This window comes from Mustelus asterias, chromosome 9 (assembly GCF_964213995.1).
Source record: "Mustelus asterias chromosome 9, sMusAst1.hap1.1, whole genome shotgun sequence".
NCBI classification, from domain to species: Eukaryota; Metazoa; Chordata; class Chondrichthyes; order Carcharhiniformes; family Triakidae; genus Mustelus; species Mustelus asterias.
The window spans coordinates 34,818,514-34,839,617 of record NC_135809.1 but is presented as its reverse complement, the minus strand read 5'-3'; the positions used below and the strand labels follow the sequence as shown (position 1 = coordinate 34,839,617).

General features: G+C 40.6%; 1 protein-coding gene across 1 annotated transcript in view; it reads left to right on the top strand.

Annotated features, from left to right (window-relative positions):
- Window positions 1-21,104, top strand: part of bcl2l13 (BCL2 like 13) — a 31,210-nt gene that overhangs the window by 6,942 nt on the left and 3,164 nt on the right. The window contains exons 5-6 of the mRNA XM_078219952.1: window positions 8,040-8,109; window positions 9,633-9,767. Coding sequence (XP_078076078.1) covers window positions 8,040-8,109; window positions 9,633-9,767 — 205 coding nt within the window. The remainder of the gene's footprint in view (window positions 1-8,039; window positions 8,110-9,632; window positions 9,768-21,104) is intronic.

The window sequence follows — 21,104 nt, the reverse complement described above, 5'->3', positions numbered from 1 at the left end:
ATGTGATGTTACTTTTATAGCTAGTGTATAAAGAAAGATCAACTCAATGCAAGGTAGGCCCATTCAAAAGGGGAGCAGCTGTTTTTGAGTCGGATGGTACTTGTCCTCAGACTTTTGTATCTTTTTCCTGATGGAAGAGAGTATGATTGGGGTCCTTGATTATGCTGGCTGCTTTTCTTGTGGCAGTGGGAAGTGTAGACAGAGTCGATGGATGGGAGGCTGGTTTGAGTGATGGATTGGGCTTTGTTCATGACCCTTTGTAGTTTATTGCAGTCTTGGACAGGGCAGGAGCCAAAGCAAGCTGTGATACAACCAGAAAGAATGCTTTCTATGGTGCATCCGTAGAAGTTAGTGAGAGTCGTAGCTGACATGCAAACTTTCCTTAGCCTCCTGAGAAAGTAGAGGTGTTGGTGGGCTTTCTTAACTATCGTGTCCGCATGGAGGGACCAGGACAGGGTGCTGGTGATCTGGACACCTAAAAACTTGATCATTTCTACTTCGTCCCCATTGATGTAGACGGGCATGACCTCCACTATTCTTCCTGAAGTTGATGACTATCTCCTTTTGTTTCGTTGACATTGAGGGAGAGGTTATTGTCATCGCACCAGTTCACCAGGTTCTCTCTCTCCTGTATTCTGTCTCGTCACTGTTTGAGATCCAACTCACAACGGTGGTGTCATCAGCAAACTTGAAAATCGAGTTGCAGGGAAATTTGGCCCCACAGTCAGAGATGTACAAGGAGTATAGTAAGGGGCTGAGGACACAGCTTTGTGGAGCACTGGTGTTGAGGATGATCATGGAGGTGGTGTTGTTGCCTATCTTTAATGACTGCGGCCTGTGGGTTAGGAAGTCTAGGATCCAGTTGCAGAGGGAGGAGCCAGCCCACCATGTTTGGAGATGAGTCTCGTAGGAATAATGGTGTTAAATGCAGAGCTGTAGTCTATGAATATGAGCCTGACATAGGTGTCTTTGTTATCTAGCTGTTCCAGGGTTGAGTGTAGGGCCAGGGAGATGGCGACTGCTGTGGACTTGTTACAGCGATAGGCGAACTATAATGGATCCAGGCAGTTTGGAAGGCAGGAATTTATTTGTGTCATGACTAACCTTTCAAAGCACTTCATAATGATTGCTGTCAGAGCCACCGGACGATAGCCATTAAGGCATGTTGCCTGGCTTTTCTTTGGTACCGGGATGATGGTTGTCTTCTCTTGCTCAAAACGGGCATAGAATGCGTTGAGCTCATCAGGGATCGAGGAGGGGTGCATTGGTGCTGGTGGTTTTACCTGCCACCGCCTTGTAGCCTGTTATATCTTGTAGACCTTGCCATAGTCAGTGGGTGTCCGTGTGGCTAGCCTGGTCCGGTACTGTCTTTTGGTATCTTTGATGGATCTCTGTAGATCATATCTGGCTTTCTTGTATAGGTCAAGGTCACTTGACTTCAGCAGGCAGTGGATATTCCTGTTCATCCGTGGTGGAAACATTCTGAAGAGGTTTTTATAGGTGAGACAGTGAGAAATGGTTTCTGCTGAGACATTGAGAAGTTGTTTGTGTTGATCCAGGAATCTAAGTTATGGGGAAGGAGTTGATCACCTAGGATTGCGATGAGAAGAATTACCTCTGCCAAAGAGCATTGTAGATGTTCTGCCGTGGAATAGGCTTTAAGACTGAAATAGACTTTTTAATTCCTCAGAAAATCAAGCAATATGGGAAAGAGGCAGAAAAGTGGAGTTAAAGCCCAAAATGAACCTGCGCTCACATTCAACATGATCATGGCTAAACAGACCATATGATCTACTCTTGCTGCTGTGTCTTGTATTTTCCAATCTCCCTTGACTTTCCAAGTGTTTAAACATGTTGGTGCCTCCTAAATCTGTGCCCATCTTTATCATAATCCCAAATTTGAATCCCTCCAATCCAGTTTTTTTGCCAACTTCACACGACGGACATTGCCCTTATCAAATGATACTCTGGTGAAATGTGCCACTCATCCTTATCAACCTAAAATCATAAAATAATATAGCAAACAAGGAAGTGATTCAGCAGTTGGCTCATTTTGAAGTATAATTAGTTCCACACACGCTCTTTTTCCTCATGTTCCTGTCATTGTTCTCCTTCAAGTATTTATCCAATACCGATTACAAAGCAGTAATTAAACCGTTTTCACCACCTTCTTGGACAAGGCATTTGTCCTGTTGGCTCTTTTGCCAGCCACCATAAATCTGTGACCTCTTGTTGATTATTTTAGCCATTGGAAACACAATTAGCCTCTTCTCCATTGGCTCTCCATCAAATTCCAACTGGTGGACTATCCTTTGGTTCTTAACCATCCTGAGTGCACCTATGGTGGTTTCCCTTCCTGCTTCCAAACTGTTCCTTTGGCCCCAAGGATTGATTCTTCAAACTCCTATTTCTCTGCTACATGCTACCTTTCAGTGATATGTCTGATTCCACATGTACATATACAGCATAGGAGTACTTGGGACATATAGCACAGAAGAGGGCCACTCGGTTAATTCTGATCTTTATGCTCCATTCGAGATTCCCCCCATCTTTCCAATCTACTGTTGTAACCATGTAATCGCTTCTCCCTCAAGTGCTTGTTTAACTCTCCTTAAATGCAACTACACTGTTCACTTCAATTTCTTTCTCTCTCTCAACATGTCCACACATTTCGAAATATCATTGTAAATTTTCTCAGCACCTCCTTCAGTGCCTCTATCATTTTTATAATGTGGTGACCAGAACTGCATGCAGTACTTTTCCACATAATCTAACCAAAGTTGGATCCAAAATGGGACTTGGGTCAAGCATACCTTCCCATTTGGGCCTAGTGCTTAGTGTGCTTTTTTATGGCCGAGCTAACCTGTGGTGCAACTTTGTGATGTATCTGAACTCAAATCCCTTTTTCTTCTGTAGTCCACCTAGACTTCTTTCCAAGTGATAAATCGCCTCCCTATTCTTCTATTAAACATGTTGCCCCGTGTTTATCTGCCTTCAACTTCATTTGCCAATTCTTTACCTATTCTGAAAGTGCCCTATTGTAATACAGGCTGTCCCCGGGTTACGAACGAGTTCTGTTTTTAGGCTGTCTGTAAGTCGAATTTGTATGTAAGTCGGAACAGTTACGAGGGTAAACACACACAAAATTTAAGTCAAAACACAACGCACACAACAGTGTTTACGCAATCCGACTTAAAATGGCGACGACGGCGTGGCATTGTCCTCCCTCGGGCCAACGAACCGCTGAAAACACGCAGTGTTTTGAGCGTCGTGCAATGTAGTCCGCCCATTCGTTAGTACGAACCATTGTATGTAACTCGGTTTTAAAAAAAATAATAGGCTTTACGGAGGTCGGTACATAAGTACGGGCATTCATAAGTCGGGTGTTCGTATCCTGGGGACTGCCTGTAGCTGATCAAGATAGATCATCAACACCCCAGTGTTCAATTCTATCTGCTGATTTAGTGGTGCTCTGCCAAGACATTCAGTGGGACTTTTAATTTGTCCTAGGTGTTCTATATTAATATTTTTTGATTTGATTTATTATTGTCACATGTATTAACATACAGTGAAAAGTATTGTTTCTTGCGCGCTATACAGACAAAACATACCGTTCATAGAGAAGGAAATTGGAGTGTGCAGAATGTAGTGTTACAGTCATAGCTAGGGTGTAGAGAAAGATCAATTTAATGCAAGAGTCCATTCAAAAGTCTGACAGCAGCAGGGAAGAAGCTGTTAGAACATAGAACATAGAAATAATACAGCACAAACAGGCTCTTCGGCCCACAAGTTGCGCCGGTCATGTCCCTGCCTACCTAGGCTTATATATAGGCTTACCTATAACCCTCAATCCTATTAAGTTCCATGTATTCATCCAGAAGTCTCTTAAAAGACCCTATCGAGTTTGCCTCCACCACCACTGACGGCAGCCGATTCCACTCACCCGCCACCCTCTGAGTGAAAAACTTACCCCTGACATCTCCTCTGCAGCTACTCCCCAGCACCTTAAATCTGTGTCCTCTCTTAGCAGCCATTTCAGCCCTGGGAAAAAGCCTCCGAGAATCCACCCGATCTATACCTCTCAACATCTTGTACACCTCTATCAGGTCACCTCTCATCCTTCTTCTCTCCAAGGAGAAAAGACCGAGCTCCCTCAACCTATCCTCATAAGGCATGCCAACCAATCCAGGCAACATCCTTGTAAATCTTCTCGGCACCCTTTCAATCATTTCCACATCCCTCCTGTAATGAGGCGACCAGAACTGAGCACAGTGCTCCAAGTGGGGTCTGACGAGGGTCTTATAAAGCTGCATCATTATCTCCCAACTCCTCAACTCAATCCCTCGATTGATGAAGGCCAGCACACCATACGCCGCCTTAACCACCTCCTCTACCTGCGAGGCCGATTTCAGAGTCCTATGGACCCGGACCCCAAGGTCCTTCTGATCCTCTACACTGCTAAGAGTCTTACCCTTGATATTATACTCCTTCATCCCATTTGACCTGCCAAAATGGACCACTACACATTTATCCAGGTTGAAGTCCATCTGCCACTTCTCCACCCAGTCTTGCATCCTATCTATATCACATGCAGCTTCTGACATCCCTCCAACCTATCCACAACACCACCAACCTTCGTGTCGTCTGCAAACTTACCAACCCACCCCTCCACTTCCTCATCCAGGTCATTTATGAAAATGACAAACAGCAAGGGTTCCAGAACAGATCCCTGGGGCACTCCACTGGTGACCGACCTCCATTCAGAAAAAGACCCATCTACAACCACTCTCTGCCTTCTGCAGGCAAGCCAGTTCTGGATCCACAAGGCAACAGCCCCTTGGATCCCATGCCCTCTCACTTGAGTGGATTCTTGAGTGGGTTGGACTTTTGTATCTTTTTCCCGAAGGACGAAGGTGGAAGGGAAAATGTCTGGGGTGTGTGGGGTCCTAGATTATGCTGGCTGCTTTGCCAAGGCAGCGGGAAGTGTAGACAGAGTCAATGGATGGGAGGCTGGTTTGCGTGATGGATTAGGCTACATTCACGACCTTTTGTAGTTCCTTGTGGTCTTGGGCAGAGCAGGAACCATACTAAGCTGTGATATAACCAGAAAGAATGCTTTCTATGGTGCATCTGTAAAAGTTGGCGAGAGTCGTAGCTGACATGCTAAATTTCCTTAGTCTTTTGAGAAAGTAGAGGCATTGGTGGGCTTTCTTAACTATAGTGTCAGCATGGGAGGGGGCCAGGACAGGTTGTTGGTGATTTGGACACCTAAAATCTTGAAGCTCTCAACCTTTTGTACTTCGTCCCCGTTGATGTAGACTCCTTTACGCTTCCTGAAGTCGATGACAATCTCCTTCGTTTTGTTGACATTGAGGGAGAGATTATTGTTGCCGCACCTGTTCACCAGATTCTCTATCTCATTCCTGTACTCTGTCTAGTCATTGTTTGAAATCTGACCCACTACGGTGGTATCGTCAGCAAACTTGAAAATCGAATTGGAGGGGAATTTGGCCGCACAGTCATACGTGTATAAGGAGTATAGTAGGGGGCTGAGAACACAGCCTTGTGGGGCACCGGTGTTGAGGATGATCGTGGAGGAGGTGTTGTTGCCTATCCTTACTGATTGTAGTCTGTGAGTTAGGGAGTTCAGGATCCAGTCGCAGAGGGAGGTGACCAGGCCACGGAGTTTGAAGATGAGTTTCGTGGGAATAATAATGTTGAAGGCTGAGCTGTAATCAATAAATAGCAGTCTGTCATAGGTGTCCTTATTATCTAGGTGTTCCAGGGTTGAGTGCAGGGCTAGGGAAATGGCATCTGCTGTGGACCTGTTGCGGCGGTAGGCAAACTGTAGTGGATCCAGGTAGTCCGGGAGGCTGGAAATGATTTGTGCCATGACTAATCTTTCAAAGCACTTCATAACGATGGATGTCAGAGCCACTGACCGATAGTCATTAAGGCATGCTGCTTGGTTTTTCTTAGGTACTGGGATGATGGTCATCTTCTTGAAGCAGATAGGGACCTCAGATTGTTGTAAAGAGAGGTTGAAGATGTCTGTGAATACCTCCGCCAGCTGATCCACGCAGGATCTGAGTGCACGTCCGGGTACCCCATCCGGGCCAGTTGCTTTCCAAGGGTTGACCTTCAAGAAAGCTGCTCTGACGTCTGCAATGGTGACCCCAGATACAGGTTCATCCAGGGTGGAGGGCATGCTCTCGCTGACCTCTTGCTCAAAACAGGAGTAGAATGCAGTGAGCTCATCAGGGAGAGGTGCGTTGGAGCTGGCGATTTTACATGCCTTCATCTTGTAGCCTGTTATGTATTGCAGACCTTGCCATAGTCGGCGGGGGTCAGTGTGGCTAACCTGGGACTCTAGCTTGGTCCGGTATTGTCTTTTGGTATCTTTGATGGATCTCCTTAGATCGTATCTGGCTTTCTTGTATAGGTCAGTGTCGCCTGACTCGAATGCCTCAGACCTGGACTTCAGCAAGCAGCGGATATCCCTGTTCATCCCTGGTTTCCGGTTGGGGAACACACGGAATTGCTTCTTTGGCATACAGTCTTCTACACACTTACTAATGAAGTCAGTTACTGTAGTGGCATACTTGTTCAGGCTGGTCGCAGAGTCTTTAAGTACTGACCAGTCCACTGACTTCAAGCAGCCCCGTAGAAGATCATCCGATTCCTCAGACCAACATTGCATGACTCTCTTTGATGGATTCTCCCACTTCAGTTTTTGCTTGTAAGCTGGGAGCAGGAGCACAGCCTTGTGGTCGAATTTGCCAAAGTGTGGGCGGGTGATAGAGCGGTAGGAATGTTTGATATTTGTGTAGCAGTGATCTAGGATGTTTGGGCCTCTGGTGGAGCAGGAGACATGTTGGTGGTAACTTGGTAGTTCGCTCTTGAGCTTGGCCTGATTGAAGTCCCCGGCCACGATGAACAAGGCTCGGGATGTTTCGTCTCAAGGCTATTCGTAGTGGTGTATATTTCGTTCAGCGCGATCTTCAGGTCCGCATGGGGTGCGATGTAAACTGCCATCGGGATAACGGAGGTGAACTCCCACGGAAGGTAGTAAGGGTGGCATTTTAGCATCAGGTATTCTAGGTCTGGGGAGCAGAAAGATACCAGTGTTACTACGTATAGGCACTACAAGGTGTTGATTAGGAAGCAGACCCCACCTCCCCTAGCCTTGCCCGAAGCCGCTGTACGGTCCATTCGATGGATTGAGAAGCCCTCTGGTTGTAGGGCACTGTCCGGTGAAGCAGGAGTGAGCCATGTCTCCTTGAAACAGAGTACACAGCAGTACTTCTGACCTCTGCTATGTCAGTTGTTTGGACATGGGGATAAGATTGTGTTCTTCCATGATTTCCTCTGCATTTAAATTGTCTGTCATCACTTTCTGTGGAATTCAAGTGTGGTGGATGTCAGCATATTGAGTAAATTTGAGGAGATGGACAGATTTTTAATTAGTAATGGGTTGAAGGGTCTTGGAGAATGGGCAGGAAAGTGGACTTGAGGCCCCGATGAGATCAGCCATGATCGTATTAAATGGCAGAGCAGGCTCAGGCTGAGTTGCCTATTCCTGCTCCTAGTTCATTTGTGTTAGATGAGTTATCAGCTAGTGACGAGCGTTTGTAAAACTAATCCTTAATTTAAATAAGTCCACATCCTCGGTGGTGGGGAAGAGACAAATTGATGAGAAGGCAAACTGGATTGGACTTACTGTTGCTTTTATATAGCACCTTTTGAAAGTAGAAAAACATCCCCCAAGACATTGAACAAAAATTGATGGTTTGCCAGTTAAGCAGGCTAACTGATAGCTTGGTCAAAGAGGTAGTTTTTTAAAGATGCAGACGGAGCTGGAGAGGCATTAGTCAGCAGTATTGATTATATTGCTTTTGCGCAAGAGGAATATTTTTATTTCAACTCTCTCCCCACTTCCCTTTTGCATTACGGGTTTTTTTGAATTCTTAAATAGATTGACTTTTTTGTGGTAATCAAACTTAGTATATCTTTAATCTTCTATTTTTATCATTTTGCAGGCCACTTGAGTATGGGGTATACAAAGAGCAAGCAAATCAAGTTGCCAGCCACACCAGTGGATGGAATAAGGTAAGAATAGCTTAGTTATTCCAAGAAAGTTCTAAACAAGGTAACCGTGGACCTGAATTTCAGTCCACACCAGAGACTAAGTCCTAGTATAAAGATGTACGAAGCAGAGTTATTGTTCCACAATCTGTCATGTGCAAATGGAAACACTTTAATGAAGCAGGTGGTGGGGTGGGATGAACTTGTCCTTCCAGTCAACAGCTCCCAATGTTTCATGTGACTGCAAGACATATGTAGATTGTGCATGTAGGAATAGACACTTCAAGCTATTTGTATGTTTTCTAAAGTGCTGGAAATGTGCTTTTCAATTCTGCAGTGATTCAGAATTTGCCTTATTGGTGGCTCCTTTAGTAAGCTACAGTACTGTCATACTCCCAACGATAATGAGTTGCTACATGCAAATTGAACACTCAAATAGTACAAACCCTATTATAAATGATCTGGAAAAAAAGTCAACCATTAATCTCTCTCCAGTAACAGTCCTAGTTTAGCAATGGCTAAACTGTTTGTAAACTGATGAGGGTTCTTTGACGCAGTAAAAAAAAAGTTGATTACCAGAGGAGTAAAAGGCAATGGATAAAATACCAAAATGCTTGACTTCCAGAACTGTAGATATTATTTAAGTATACGTATTGCTATCTTAGGATTCACTGAACTGATCTGAGGAACGTTTTAGTGAATCTGATGCAAATAGTGAAATCGCGCCATTGACTAGTTGGAAGTCAGAGCTGACCTCATTTCTTTGTCATGCTATAATGTGGACTAGTTTAATTTAATTGAAGCCATACTAAAAGTTTGATGCAGGAAATTAATGCTGGAGGCTTGCATATTACATTTTGTATCGGGGGGGGCGGAGGGGGGGGAAAGAAAATCAATTTTGGTGTGACTTTGATCTTTTCATTCTCTAAATACCTTGTGACTCATTGCAGCTGAGCTTTAGTCTTCCAAAGCGCATAAACAATCATTGAAGAACAGAAAACCCATTTCCGGTTCTCGTGTAACAGGATAGTGGCTATTAAAGTTGAAGGCAAATCTTCTTCGAGTTGAAGAACAAGAAAAGGCCATTTATTGTCTGCTGTTCTTAAAGTTTTGGTTTATTGCCAATTCCACATCAATTTTGTTTAGCGTCCAAAGGCAAAAATTCAGTTCTTCCTGCTCCTCAAAGTTAATCAAGTAGAAATCCACATCTGTCCCCCACTTCTCCACAATTCAATTGTGATGAGTTACCTGATCCCAGCAATGCAATTTGCCTGCACATCAGTGACTACACTTGGAAAAACTAATCAATTTGGATGTAACTGACTTTGGGATGTCCTGAGGCTGTGTTAAGGCACAATATAAATGTACAGGAACCAGCATCATCCACAAAGTATTTGACCATCTTTGTCTATATATCTCGATTTATTTTGCATGTGTTTCACATGTGTATGTTAGAATAAATATTTCTTTTTCTCATTCTCAAAGTGATCTGTGCTTGGTGGCTTACCCCTGCTTTGAACCGTAGTATTTTTATCCTTATTTTGTAGGTTCTGATCTCCCTAGTGTTGTTACAGCAGCTACTAACCAGTCACAGCCAGCAGCCACTAAAGGAACTAGTGGAACTTGGAGTGAAGTACATTGAGGAGACTGATGCTGATTATATCATCCAGCAAGGAGGATGGGTAGGTTATTCAACTAATTCAACTAAAAATATCTCCTTTTGTGGCTGAACCACTTGAATGCAAAATTGTGGTTTACTCTGAACTGAGATCCAAATTCTCTCTAAATTATTTGAGGAAAACCTTTCTTTTATTCAGTCATTTACCTCCAAGTTAAAAGTGAAAGAATATTGTTATTGTGGCACTTAAATCCCGAAAGGCATATCAAGATTTACACACACTTCTACCATTAGAAGAAAGTGTAATCAAGAGTGTGCACTTAAGAAACAAATCAAAGTAATATTGCAAATGAAAATAAGGAAATAGTGAACTTGTTGAATAATTGTTGTTAATCTTCACAGAAGAGGAAAATATACTTGACATTCAAGGAGATTAATAATGAGTGAGGGATTGGAATTCAGTAAGCTAAAATAAGCAGGAAAATGTATGTTTTTTTAAAACAACATTGAAGATTGACAATTTCCAGAACCTGATGGATTTCACATCAGTGTTTTAAAGAAGTAGAAAATTGCAGATGCTTTCATTAATCTTCCAAAATGATCTGTCTTTTTTAGATTAGAATGTTGTAAATGCAACTCATTACTACAATATGGGATGAAAAAACATCAGGAAAACTTCTAGACCAACGTCTGTTGCAAGAAGGAGATAGTGACTGAACAGTTGGGAGAAATTTGAGCTGATTGGAGAGAGTCAATGTTGATTTGTGAAGGGTAGGCCATGTCTAATGAAGCTAATTGAATTGTTTGAGGAAGTAACCAAAGCAGTAGATTGGGGAATGTCTATGGTTTGTAGTTTATATGGATTCCAGGATATATTTGATTCCATGTAAAAGACTGTTAGCTAAAATTAACATTCATGGAACTAAAGGCCAAAGTAAGGATAATGAATGTGTACTGGAAATGGAAAAAAATGATTATTGGTGCTCTCCAAGAATCTGTTCTGGGGCTCAATTAGTTACTATGTAAATTATTTGAATAACAATAAAGAGCCATAGATTCAAGTTTGACACTGACACAAAGATTGATGATAGTAGGTGGTGCAGATGGAGTGTTGGTTTACAAAGAAACATTGAATTAAGTGAGTGGGCAAAACTGTAGCAGGTAAGTGTTTTGGACCGAGAAAGGATTAATTGAGTATTACGGTGATAATCTTGGAACGGAAGAGGGAATGGGAGATACAGGGGTCTATGTACACAACTTGAATGTAGTCAGATTCAAAAAAAATCATAAGGGCTAGTGGAAAGTTGACCTTTACAGAATCAAAAGGAAGTTTTGCTAGTTATATGAAGCCCTGGTAGACCACATCTGGAGCACTGTTTATAGTTCTGCTCAGTACGAGAGGAACCGCAGGTTCAGACATTTGGTGTATGTGCTTGGCTGAGGAGCCAATGGTGCGAAGCTACCATCTGCGGGATTATGACTGAATGCCTCTAAATCAGAACCCCGCCTTGAAAGTTAGAAAATGCCGTGTAGTGCCAATTCAGCAGAACGTTACTTGAGCTCCAAGGGTTAGATTTTGTAGAGGGAATATGTATACCAGTCTTCCCTGGAATATCAAAAAATTTAATTAAATCATCCTGTCAATGATTAATGGAGTAGATGGGAGAAAATGTTTCTTAATGGGAAAGGGGCTAACCTTAAAATCAGAGCTGAAACATTCAGGAGAGAGGTTGGGAAACTCGCATTCACATAGTTGTAGAACTCTCTTCTGCAAAACGCTGTAGATTCTAGCTCAATTCATCTTAAATCTGAGATTAATAATCTTTTTTTCAGCTAAGAGTATGAAGGATATGGAGCCAAAACAGTTAGCCATTAGCCATCATTTAATTGAATGGTGGGTGATACAGATATGAAGGGTTGAACACCCCATGTCATGTTCCTATGCTTGGAACACATTTTGGATTATTTTTGGATCGACACATTTCAGGATTTTTGATCTGTTTTTCCACAAAAAAAAGATTTGAAAATGAGGGTTTAGCTTTAATGGTTGTGTTTAAGTAAAACTGCTACAAGTTTTAAAACAAAATCTAGAAAAAGGTCTGTCGATATGCTGTCAGAAGTTTGTTCACCCTATGGCTAAACAATAAGGATAACAGCTTGTCTAATTTCTTGTGTTTGGAAGTGTGGCTTTTTGAAATGAGTTGCAGAGCATTTGAACTTCTAAACTGATCACTGCAAATGCTTTAGAGCAGTTCAAAGCCAGTGCTCCAGGAACAGTTACAGGACCTTTATTGTTTAAGTGAAGTAAGGTGGCCCACTAATGCGAGGAAGAATGGAGTGTCTGAAATTTAGTATCTTTTTCAGGGAAATGGATTGATTGGACTAATCTAATAATAACCCATTCTATGTGTTCAGTCACTATAAAAATTGGTATTTACTGATTTACCACAAAATAGGATTAAAAATTGGTAAACTGCATTATTAATATGAGCGTTGCTCACTATGTTAACTTGATCTGCTTTCAAAGCGATAAATGAACAGCTCAAGTGATGGATATCGGTTTCCAGTCACAATGGAGTATTGCTATAACCCTGGGTTGCGCTATTTTGTAAGTTAATATTGAAAAGTGAATTGATTTGCATAAAACAAAATAGTCTCCTTACATAGTGACTGGCATGACTGAGCCCAAGAAGCTATTTTCTTGCACCTGAATTTGTAATGACCTACTGAAAATTTAGCAATGAGATTTGTAGGTGAACTCAATTAAGTTTATCTTGAATGAATCTGCTTACATAGGCATATAATTATCATCTATCTGCAAGAATGATTACTCCTCCTTGTTTTCACCTGTATAAATGTCAACAGTTACTCGGGTAATTGCATTGTTACTCTTTGCAGCTTCTGTCATAGGTGTAAGATCAGATCTTTTGGGTTTGGGGGAATAAGGTTCAGGAAGAGAGATTTTAAGATGGCTAATATATATTTAGATGTTTAAGTTTGCAGTCCAATTAATATTAGTGGTAGCTAATCCTGATTTGAATAGGTTTTTTGCTGTAACTTTAAGTTTTATCATTGCATTGCTTGAACTTACAATTTACTAAACTGTTCAGCTCAGAGCAAGAAATGTTTTCCTGGTCTATGGATTTCAATATTGTGTTCCTTTTTCTAGCGATAAATAAAATGGCCATACAAACAAGACCAGTGCTGACAGGACATAAAATAAATTGGGACTTTCTTCAAATCAGCAAATGTGTTTTGAATATGCATTTAGTCACTTCAACTATAGTTCCACAGTTTAAAAATTAAAGTCGCTTGGATACCAAATGACACTCTCTTAATAAAGAGAGCACAATGTTGGAGGTTCCACTCTGAAGTACTGCAAGGAACTGATGACCAAACGGGTTTATTTAGGGGAAAAGAGCTATATACAATTGATAAGAATGCTTCTGAACTCAATGACTCCCAGACTCAACTGCCAGAAAGCCCACGTTCTCGATTCACAATAACTCGCCCCTTAAAGAGGCATGTTTAAGTTACACCCAGTAAGAAGTTTAACAACACCAGGTTAAAGTCCAACAGGTTTATTTGGTAGCAAAAGCCACACAAGCTTTCGAGGCTCTGAGCCCCTTTTGCTACCAAATAAACCTGTTGGACTTTAACCTGGTGTTGTTAAACTTCTTACTGTGTTTACCCCAGTCCAACGCCGGCATCTCCACATCATAAGTTACACCCTCCAAGTCACTCGCCATCCTTAACTGTCACTGGGTCAAAATCCTAGAATTTCCTCCCTATCAGCACTGTGGGTGTACCTTCACCCCAGGGACTCCAGCAGTTCAAGAAGACGGCTCACCACCACCTTCTCAAAGGCACTATGGGATGGGTAATAAATGTTGGCCTGACCAGCAATGCCCACATCCCATTAATGAATCAAAAAATACTTGGGTCTGGTAGCATCTATAAAGGGAGAAACTGTTAACGTTTCAGCAGTCTTCCTTTGTCTGCTTTAGTGAATCATATTATAATTACCGCCAAGCTTCTTCCGAAAAAAGTTCAAAAGCATACTGTGGATGCTAGAAATCTGAAATAAAAACAAAAATGCTGGAAATACTCAGCAAGTTGAGCAGCATCTGTGGAAAGAAACAAAGTTGATGTTTCGGGTCAATGAGCTTTCATCAGAGCAACAGAATGTTCTGATGAAAGGTCATTAACCTGAAACGTTAACTCTGTTCCCTGACCTAGTGAGTATTTCCAGCATTTGTTTTCTGTTTTTTTTTCCTAAAATAGTCAATTGAAGACTATGTTACATGCTAGAAGCTGAGGGTGTGTGTGTGAAGGTCACAATAATGTCAATTGTTTCAGCAGATGAGAACTATAATGTTGCTATACATACAGTATTAGAATTTTCTATCTGTTCCCTGTTGTTTGTTGGAAATGCAAACTGTGCTGTCGTTTTTTTGAAAGCATATAAGTTAGCTAGTTTGACCTTTAGCTAATGACTAAAGTGACCTCTGGCATGTTACTGTAAAGTGACCTTGAGGAATGTTACCGATGTCTGTCTATAAATTGTATTCTGTACTTAACATATCTTTGTTAATACTATAATTTTCCCTGCTAGCCTCTGGCCAAGTATTATCTTCAGTTTGCTTAACAAATGCAGTACAAGATTTAAATTTTGCAAAGCAGTATTTTCCCCTGAAGCTATTGCAACCAAATCTGCAAATATAGCTTCACACTTGTTGTAATATTCAGCAGCATACCTAATCATCAGCCACTCCCCGAGTCTTTTTGATTAAAAAAAAATAGTTAGCTTTGTTATGTTATTACAGTTTCTAGACATATCCCTGCCAGATCTGGCAGCACCCAGTCTTGTTATCTGACAGTTGTAGAAATTAGCCCATGCTTGCACTTCTGTAAAGCAACTGACTGCACTCTTTTTTTTCATGGGCCACAAATCGTAGCTAAGGAAAAGCTGACTCTCCTGAAACTTTTTAAAACTGAATTTACATAATCTTCCTCAACGTGAAGAGTTTGTTAGGGTGTGTAACTTGAACTTTTGTAAAGCTCAGGTGATCCACTTCTCCAGATTACTACCAGGCAGTGAAGATGAAAAGTTATCCTGGTTTGTTTATCGTATATCTAAACTTGAGTTTGTATTTTTTTTGCAGCTTTTCTTTTGAATCTGTTTTGAAATTCTAGTAAAATAAACTTTAGGTATTTTAGGTCACTGTTGTGTTTAATGATTTAACTGAGCTATTGCAGCAATATCCAAAGGAATGTGTTGTTAATTTGAAGATTAGTTTTGAACTGAGATCTGTACAGAAACAACCTTCTAGCTGAATTTATTATATTTCTGAATGATGTCAAATTTATATCAATCAGCTTCAGGTGGGTTGGTGGTGTGATGATACTGTGCTATTTTGCTATATTTTATGTTTAAGATGAGGTTGCTTTAAGAGACAGTGTTTTGTTACAGGAGTTGATTTGTCTGGAAACCATGCAGCCCAAGTGTTGAGAATGCAGGATAATTGATTTTAGCCATGAATGTGTTACTTTTGTAGAGCTAATGGACCCTTTGTTTAGTTAGATTCTCCTGGTACTTTAAGGTATGCAGAGTAGTGTGAATTTTGGTTGGTTGACAGGGACAGAATCATACAATTGAAGGGAGGAGCTAAGCTTGCTAAAATGACCAGTTTCTTTTTCATTTTAAAATGCAAACAGTTTCTCCCTGGACTGCCAGAAGAAAGCAATCTCTGTCTCTTTGTTCCCTCTCTTCCTCTGCTTGGAAGTGTTCTATAAGCTCCAGGACTGTTAACCCAAGTTACAAGCACGTATGTCTTTGTTTTGCTAACTAAGTATAAAGAGAGGTTAACATTTATAAAGGAAATTTTGCTTGTTTGGAACTCATAGTGATAGGTTGGCAATTAAGAATCATATCTTGTCATGTTTTAAGTATTGTTCAATTGTTGAAGATTAAGCTAATTCATTTGTTATAGTTAAACTGTTGTTAAAACTTTTGTTTTGATAAAAACACCTGGCTTGTCACTAGGATCATGCCTGGAGTGAAACATCTTATCTTCACACTAATGCCAAAGTAGAAAATTATTGGGGTCTAATCTGACTTAATAATGTACCTTGGGGTTTCTGCTCTGGTACTCTAACAGTGGCAATGGTTTGTACCTCTATTTCCCTTGCATGTCATGTTGAAGCATTCTCAATTATCTAAAAATATAAGTTTCAATCAACTATCAACTCTCAGCAATGAATTCAACTGTAGGGAACCTATGTGGAATACTTTTTTAAATACTTGATATAAAAGGGTTGGCACAATGCTTTGTTGCTGAAGTTTAACAATGAAATATCCGGATAGGCATAGCTTTTAGTCCAACTGTGCTTGCTTTTGATCTGAACCAGAGAGAGAAAGAATCTGATTATTTCCGACATTTTATTTTGTTTTTATTCCTTAAATACTTGGAGATGATATTGCACTAGTTAACTTCTACTCTTTCAACGAAAAAAGACCGCACTCTTTGCATTTCCAACAAACAATTCGGGAACCAATGTACAATCCTCCAAATACTGTAATGCTTATAGCAAACCAGATATACAGCTCCTGGTGCCTGCTGTCTACTTAAACATCAGCAGTGACCCAAGAGCAGTGCCATGCAATGCAATTGGGGGAAATGATTTTTTTAAAATGCAATAAGAATTAATCTTGCACAAAATGCCTCATTTTTTTCTAATGAATTTTTGATTCACATTTGATCAGGCACTTGAGGATAATTTGAATTTTAATATCCTAGGGAAGCTGACTAAATCAGTTACAGCCTTGGTTTTGCACCCATCAGAGACTTACATTAACGTTGCAATGAATTATTGTGAAAATCCCCTAGTCGCCACACTCCGGCACTTGTTCTGGTACACTTAGGGAGAATTTAGCATGGCCAATACATCTAACCAGCACGTCTTTTGGACTGAGAGAGGAAACCGGAGCACCTGGAGGAAACTCTCAGAGGTTGGGAGAACATGCAAACTCTGCACAGACAGTGGCCCAAGCCTGGAATTGAACTTGGGTCCCTGCTTGCCACTATGCTGCCCCAACATGTGCCATTTTCACGTTTGCTCATAGTGGAAAGCTTTCTGGCATTCCTGAAAGATACAGGTTCTTTATGGCACTTTGTTCATGTTGTTCACATTTTGTAACTTGTAAGATAATAAATAACCTTAAGACTGACAGCCTGGGTTTAGTTAACGGATTCTAAAAATACAGAAAAACAGCATGTACTGATCATTGTTCTTGCTGTAGTGTGTACAATCCCTTCTATCCAGTCATCCCTTTCTGAGCATTGCAGTATGTTATAAGGGGAAAGGTTGATTGTTCGTCGAGTTTGACATTTTGTACTGTAATCTCTATTTTCCCCCACTCCCCACCTAATATTAGTTGTGAACTTGCCCTGTGGCATTGAGGGCATCAGCCAACATTCTTCCTCTTAGTGTATGAATGGTACTTATTACCTCATTCATCACAGACTGAGGTAATATCTGATTGAAATATTAGAAATGAGTCTTGTGATGCTGATCGCTTTGACAAAATATGAAATCAGGAGAATCCTCACAATGAGAACTATGCCATTGCTTTAGAAAATAAATGAATATTAAAGGTTATGGATATACACTTAAAAAAAACTCTTTTCTAATACATTAAATACTTAATGCAACCCCAGTAAAAACAAAACAACAATGAAGCAGCATAGTAATATCCAGTATATAAGTTCACGTATCCACGTCTAAATGCAGCATGTCTGGTTGGAATACAGTTCGGTTTTTAGGGACAGGGCAAAACAATTATTCATTTTAACCATGCAATTTTTATTTTAAGTAAGGCAAATAGACTTTTGATAACTTAGTTCCTCTGGGATTTCCGATTACAGTGAATGAGATGGTCATGTGATGTGGTTAATCTGCAGAGCTGGGTCTGTAGCAGAGGGGGAAAAAAAAGATTTTGCAGCAAGCAGTTCGTTGCAGCTGAAGCCAGGCTGAAGTTAGAAGTATTTTGCAAGTTGCTGGAACTCTATCTCTGAGAGTTCCTAGACTGTTAATAAATGAAAGCAGGTATGCCTGGGTTTGCTAACTGTTTATTTGAGTGGTTTTGCTTTATGCATGAATGGGGCTTATTTGGAACAGGAAAAGTCACAAACTAGAAAGGAAAGTTGTTTCCTTTAATTTTAAAATATTGTTAATGGTTAATCTGATTCATTGTTACAGTTATATTTAAACAGTTATTAAATGAAGTTTGATTCACTATAAAAGATCCTTATTTTGTCAGTGGAATGATCCCTGGAAAGAAATATCCCATCCTATCACGTTTATGCCAAATCCCCAAAGCCTGTCCTCTATCTACAACAGTAAGAAGTTTAACAACACCAGGTTAAAGTCCAACAGGTTTATTTACCAAATAAACCTGTTGGACTTTAACCTGGTGTTGTTAAACTTCTTACTGTGTTTACCCCAGTCCAACGCCGGCATCTCCACATCATCTCTATCTCTAAGGCATAAGTCAGAAGTTTAATGAAATGCTCTCTCCTTGCCTGGATGGATGCAGCTCCAACAACACTCAAGAAGCTTGACACCATCCAGGACAAAGCAGCCCACTTGATTGGTACTCCCTCCTCCACCACTGAGCAGTGGCAGCCTTGTGTACCATCTACAAGATGCACTGCAGGAACTCACCAAGGTTCCTTGGGCAGAACCTTCCAAACCCATGACCACTAGAAGGACAAGAGCAACAGAAACCTGGGAAAACCACAATCTGATTTGGAAATATATTGCTGTTCTTTTATTGTCATTGGGTCAAAATTCCTAACAGCACTGTGGGTGTACCTACACCTCTGGAACTGCAGTCGTTGAAGAAGGCAGCTCACCACCACCTTCTGAAGGGCAACTAGGAATGGACAACAAATGCTGGCTTTGCAGCAATGCCACAATGCCCATAAATAAAATTTAAAAATATAGATCAACATATACAAGGAAAATTTGTTTTTAAAGCACTTTGTAAAAGTGTTCTTTACTCGCCAATCCATTACTTCATCTGAGGTGCTCCTGATCTTTGCCAGTAAGCAGTGAAAGTGCAGATTTCTTGAGGTGACTATTGTTGGAGACCAGTTCATTCTGCAGTGCCAAGGTGACTCGGTTGGGCTCTGACAGGCCGCAGCTCAGCACTGGAGGTATTACTGCCAGGTTCATTGTTGGGGCCAGGCTTTAAGGAACTTGTTGTGCTGCTTTGTTGCCATTTTGTTTTTGTTGGGATTGCATCACTTTTCAACATTGCTTAAGAGATATCTTGATTTTTTTTTTAGAAACACGTTTTTCAATTTGCTCAATCATTTTAATACATAGAAGTGGGGAATTGATTTTGAATAGAATTGTAGCATGTAATTTTATTGTATCTAAGAAGGTGCTTTGAGGTAGTGTTTTAGTATTGGATTTTCTACTTTCAAAAATTGCTCCAGACAGTGCACTTGCTGTAATTATCCTCTGTCCAAATGTTACTGGATTACATACAAAGGATTCAATGCAAAGAATGATCCTGTTATAGGAATTGCAGATCAGTCACCCATGAAGCTGTCCTGTCACAGATTACAATGGAAATGTTTTGCCTGAGGTTTAAAGTTTCTGCACTGCTGCGCTATTATACAAGCTTTTATCCAACTTCGGTGATAAATTTAATTAGTCTTTGCAAATTCAAATTGTAATTTATAATATTTCAGATTTCCATGTTATTCAATAGTGATGACAATGAATCATTGTGGCTTTTTTAACCTAACTATTTACAGGGGTACATTACAGAGATTTAACTCTGATTTTCTTATCTCTGGGTAGGGAAGGCAGGAGAAAGCCAACAAGGTTTCATTTTATACATAACAGCATTTGTAAAGTTAGACTATTTTAAAACGCAGGCTTTATTGCAAGTAATCCTTAATAAATTGCCTCTTGAGTTTTCCTTTCTTTACATAGTACGGTAATCCTATAAGTATAAAGTCGTGAGAATTATCCCACAGGATAATTTCTAGCTTCCATCCTTGCAGCTGTTGCACACGTTTTTCTGACCATATATTGGCAGAGCTACTACACATCTATCTCCAAGCAACTTGGTCTTCCTGATAGCCATGCTGAACAGACACTCGAGCATTTTGGCACGTGGAATGAGATGAAGCAGAAAGAATTGTGTGCCAACCAAAATTTGAAAAGCTATGCATTTAGAATATTTTAAAATTAAGGCAAGTCAGTCTGTGTAGATTTACTTGTAGAAACAACCAGACAAGTTTAGAGAATGAAAGAGGTTATTTGACCCATCTTTTTCTGCGGCCTTTTGTAGTACGTTCCAGAACTAATCCTACTGCTTAGTTGCTTTCCCTTTATCTTCCTCTACTTTAAATATTTATTCCATTTTCTCTTGAAGAATGCAATGGTCTCTATATCTCAATCATTCAGTGGTAATTACCAGGTTTCCTTGCCCATGTTTGACTTGGTGCAATGAGACTTCATGGAATCTGAAGTCGATATTGAGGATTTTGAGCAACTCCCTTTTGACTGTATATTGCTCTGCCGCCATCTCTGCTAGGTCAGTCCTGCCGGTGGGATAGGACATACTCTCGGATGATGGTGTTGGGGACATTGTTTGTATGGTATGATTCCATGAGTATGACTACATCAGGCTGTTGATTTGATTACTCTTTGAGACAGTGCGCCCCCTCCCCAAGATGTTGGTAAGGAGAACTTTGCAGAACCGACGGGTTGTGTTTGTTGTTTCCGGTGCCTAGTTCGATGCCAGGTTATCCATCTGGTTTCTTTTTGAGACTTTGTAGCAGTTTGATAGAATTGAGTGACTTGCTAGGCCATTTCAGGGGCAATTTTAAGAGTCTACTGTATTGCTGTGAATCTGGGGTCATCTGTAGGCCAGGCCAAGTAAGGGTATTTTGATTTTCTTCCCTAAAGGGCATTAGTGAACTGGATCAGTTTTTATGACAAATCAACAAAGGCTTCACAGTCATCATTAGACTTTAATTCCAGATTTTTTTTTTAATGATTTCAAATTCCACTACCTGCCATGGTGGCATTGAGCCCCAGTCCCCGGAGTATTATCCTGAGTCCCTAATCATTTTTAATCGATTCCCGGTGGGGGAAGAACCTGACCATCACAAACACCAAAGCTAAATAGTATGGAGGTTAGATATCTGAATTAAAAAATTGCTTTAAAAAAACTGCTGAAAATACCCACTTGGCAATTTTTGTGGAGAAACGGAGTTAATATTTCAGGTCTGTGACCTTTTGTCTTGGTGGAACCTAATTGTCACTTTATTTTGTTAATGTCCTATTTATTATAAATTATGATTTATGCATGACC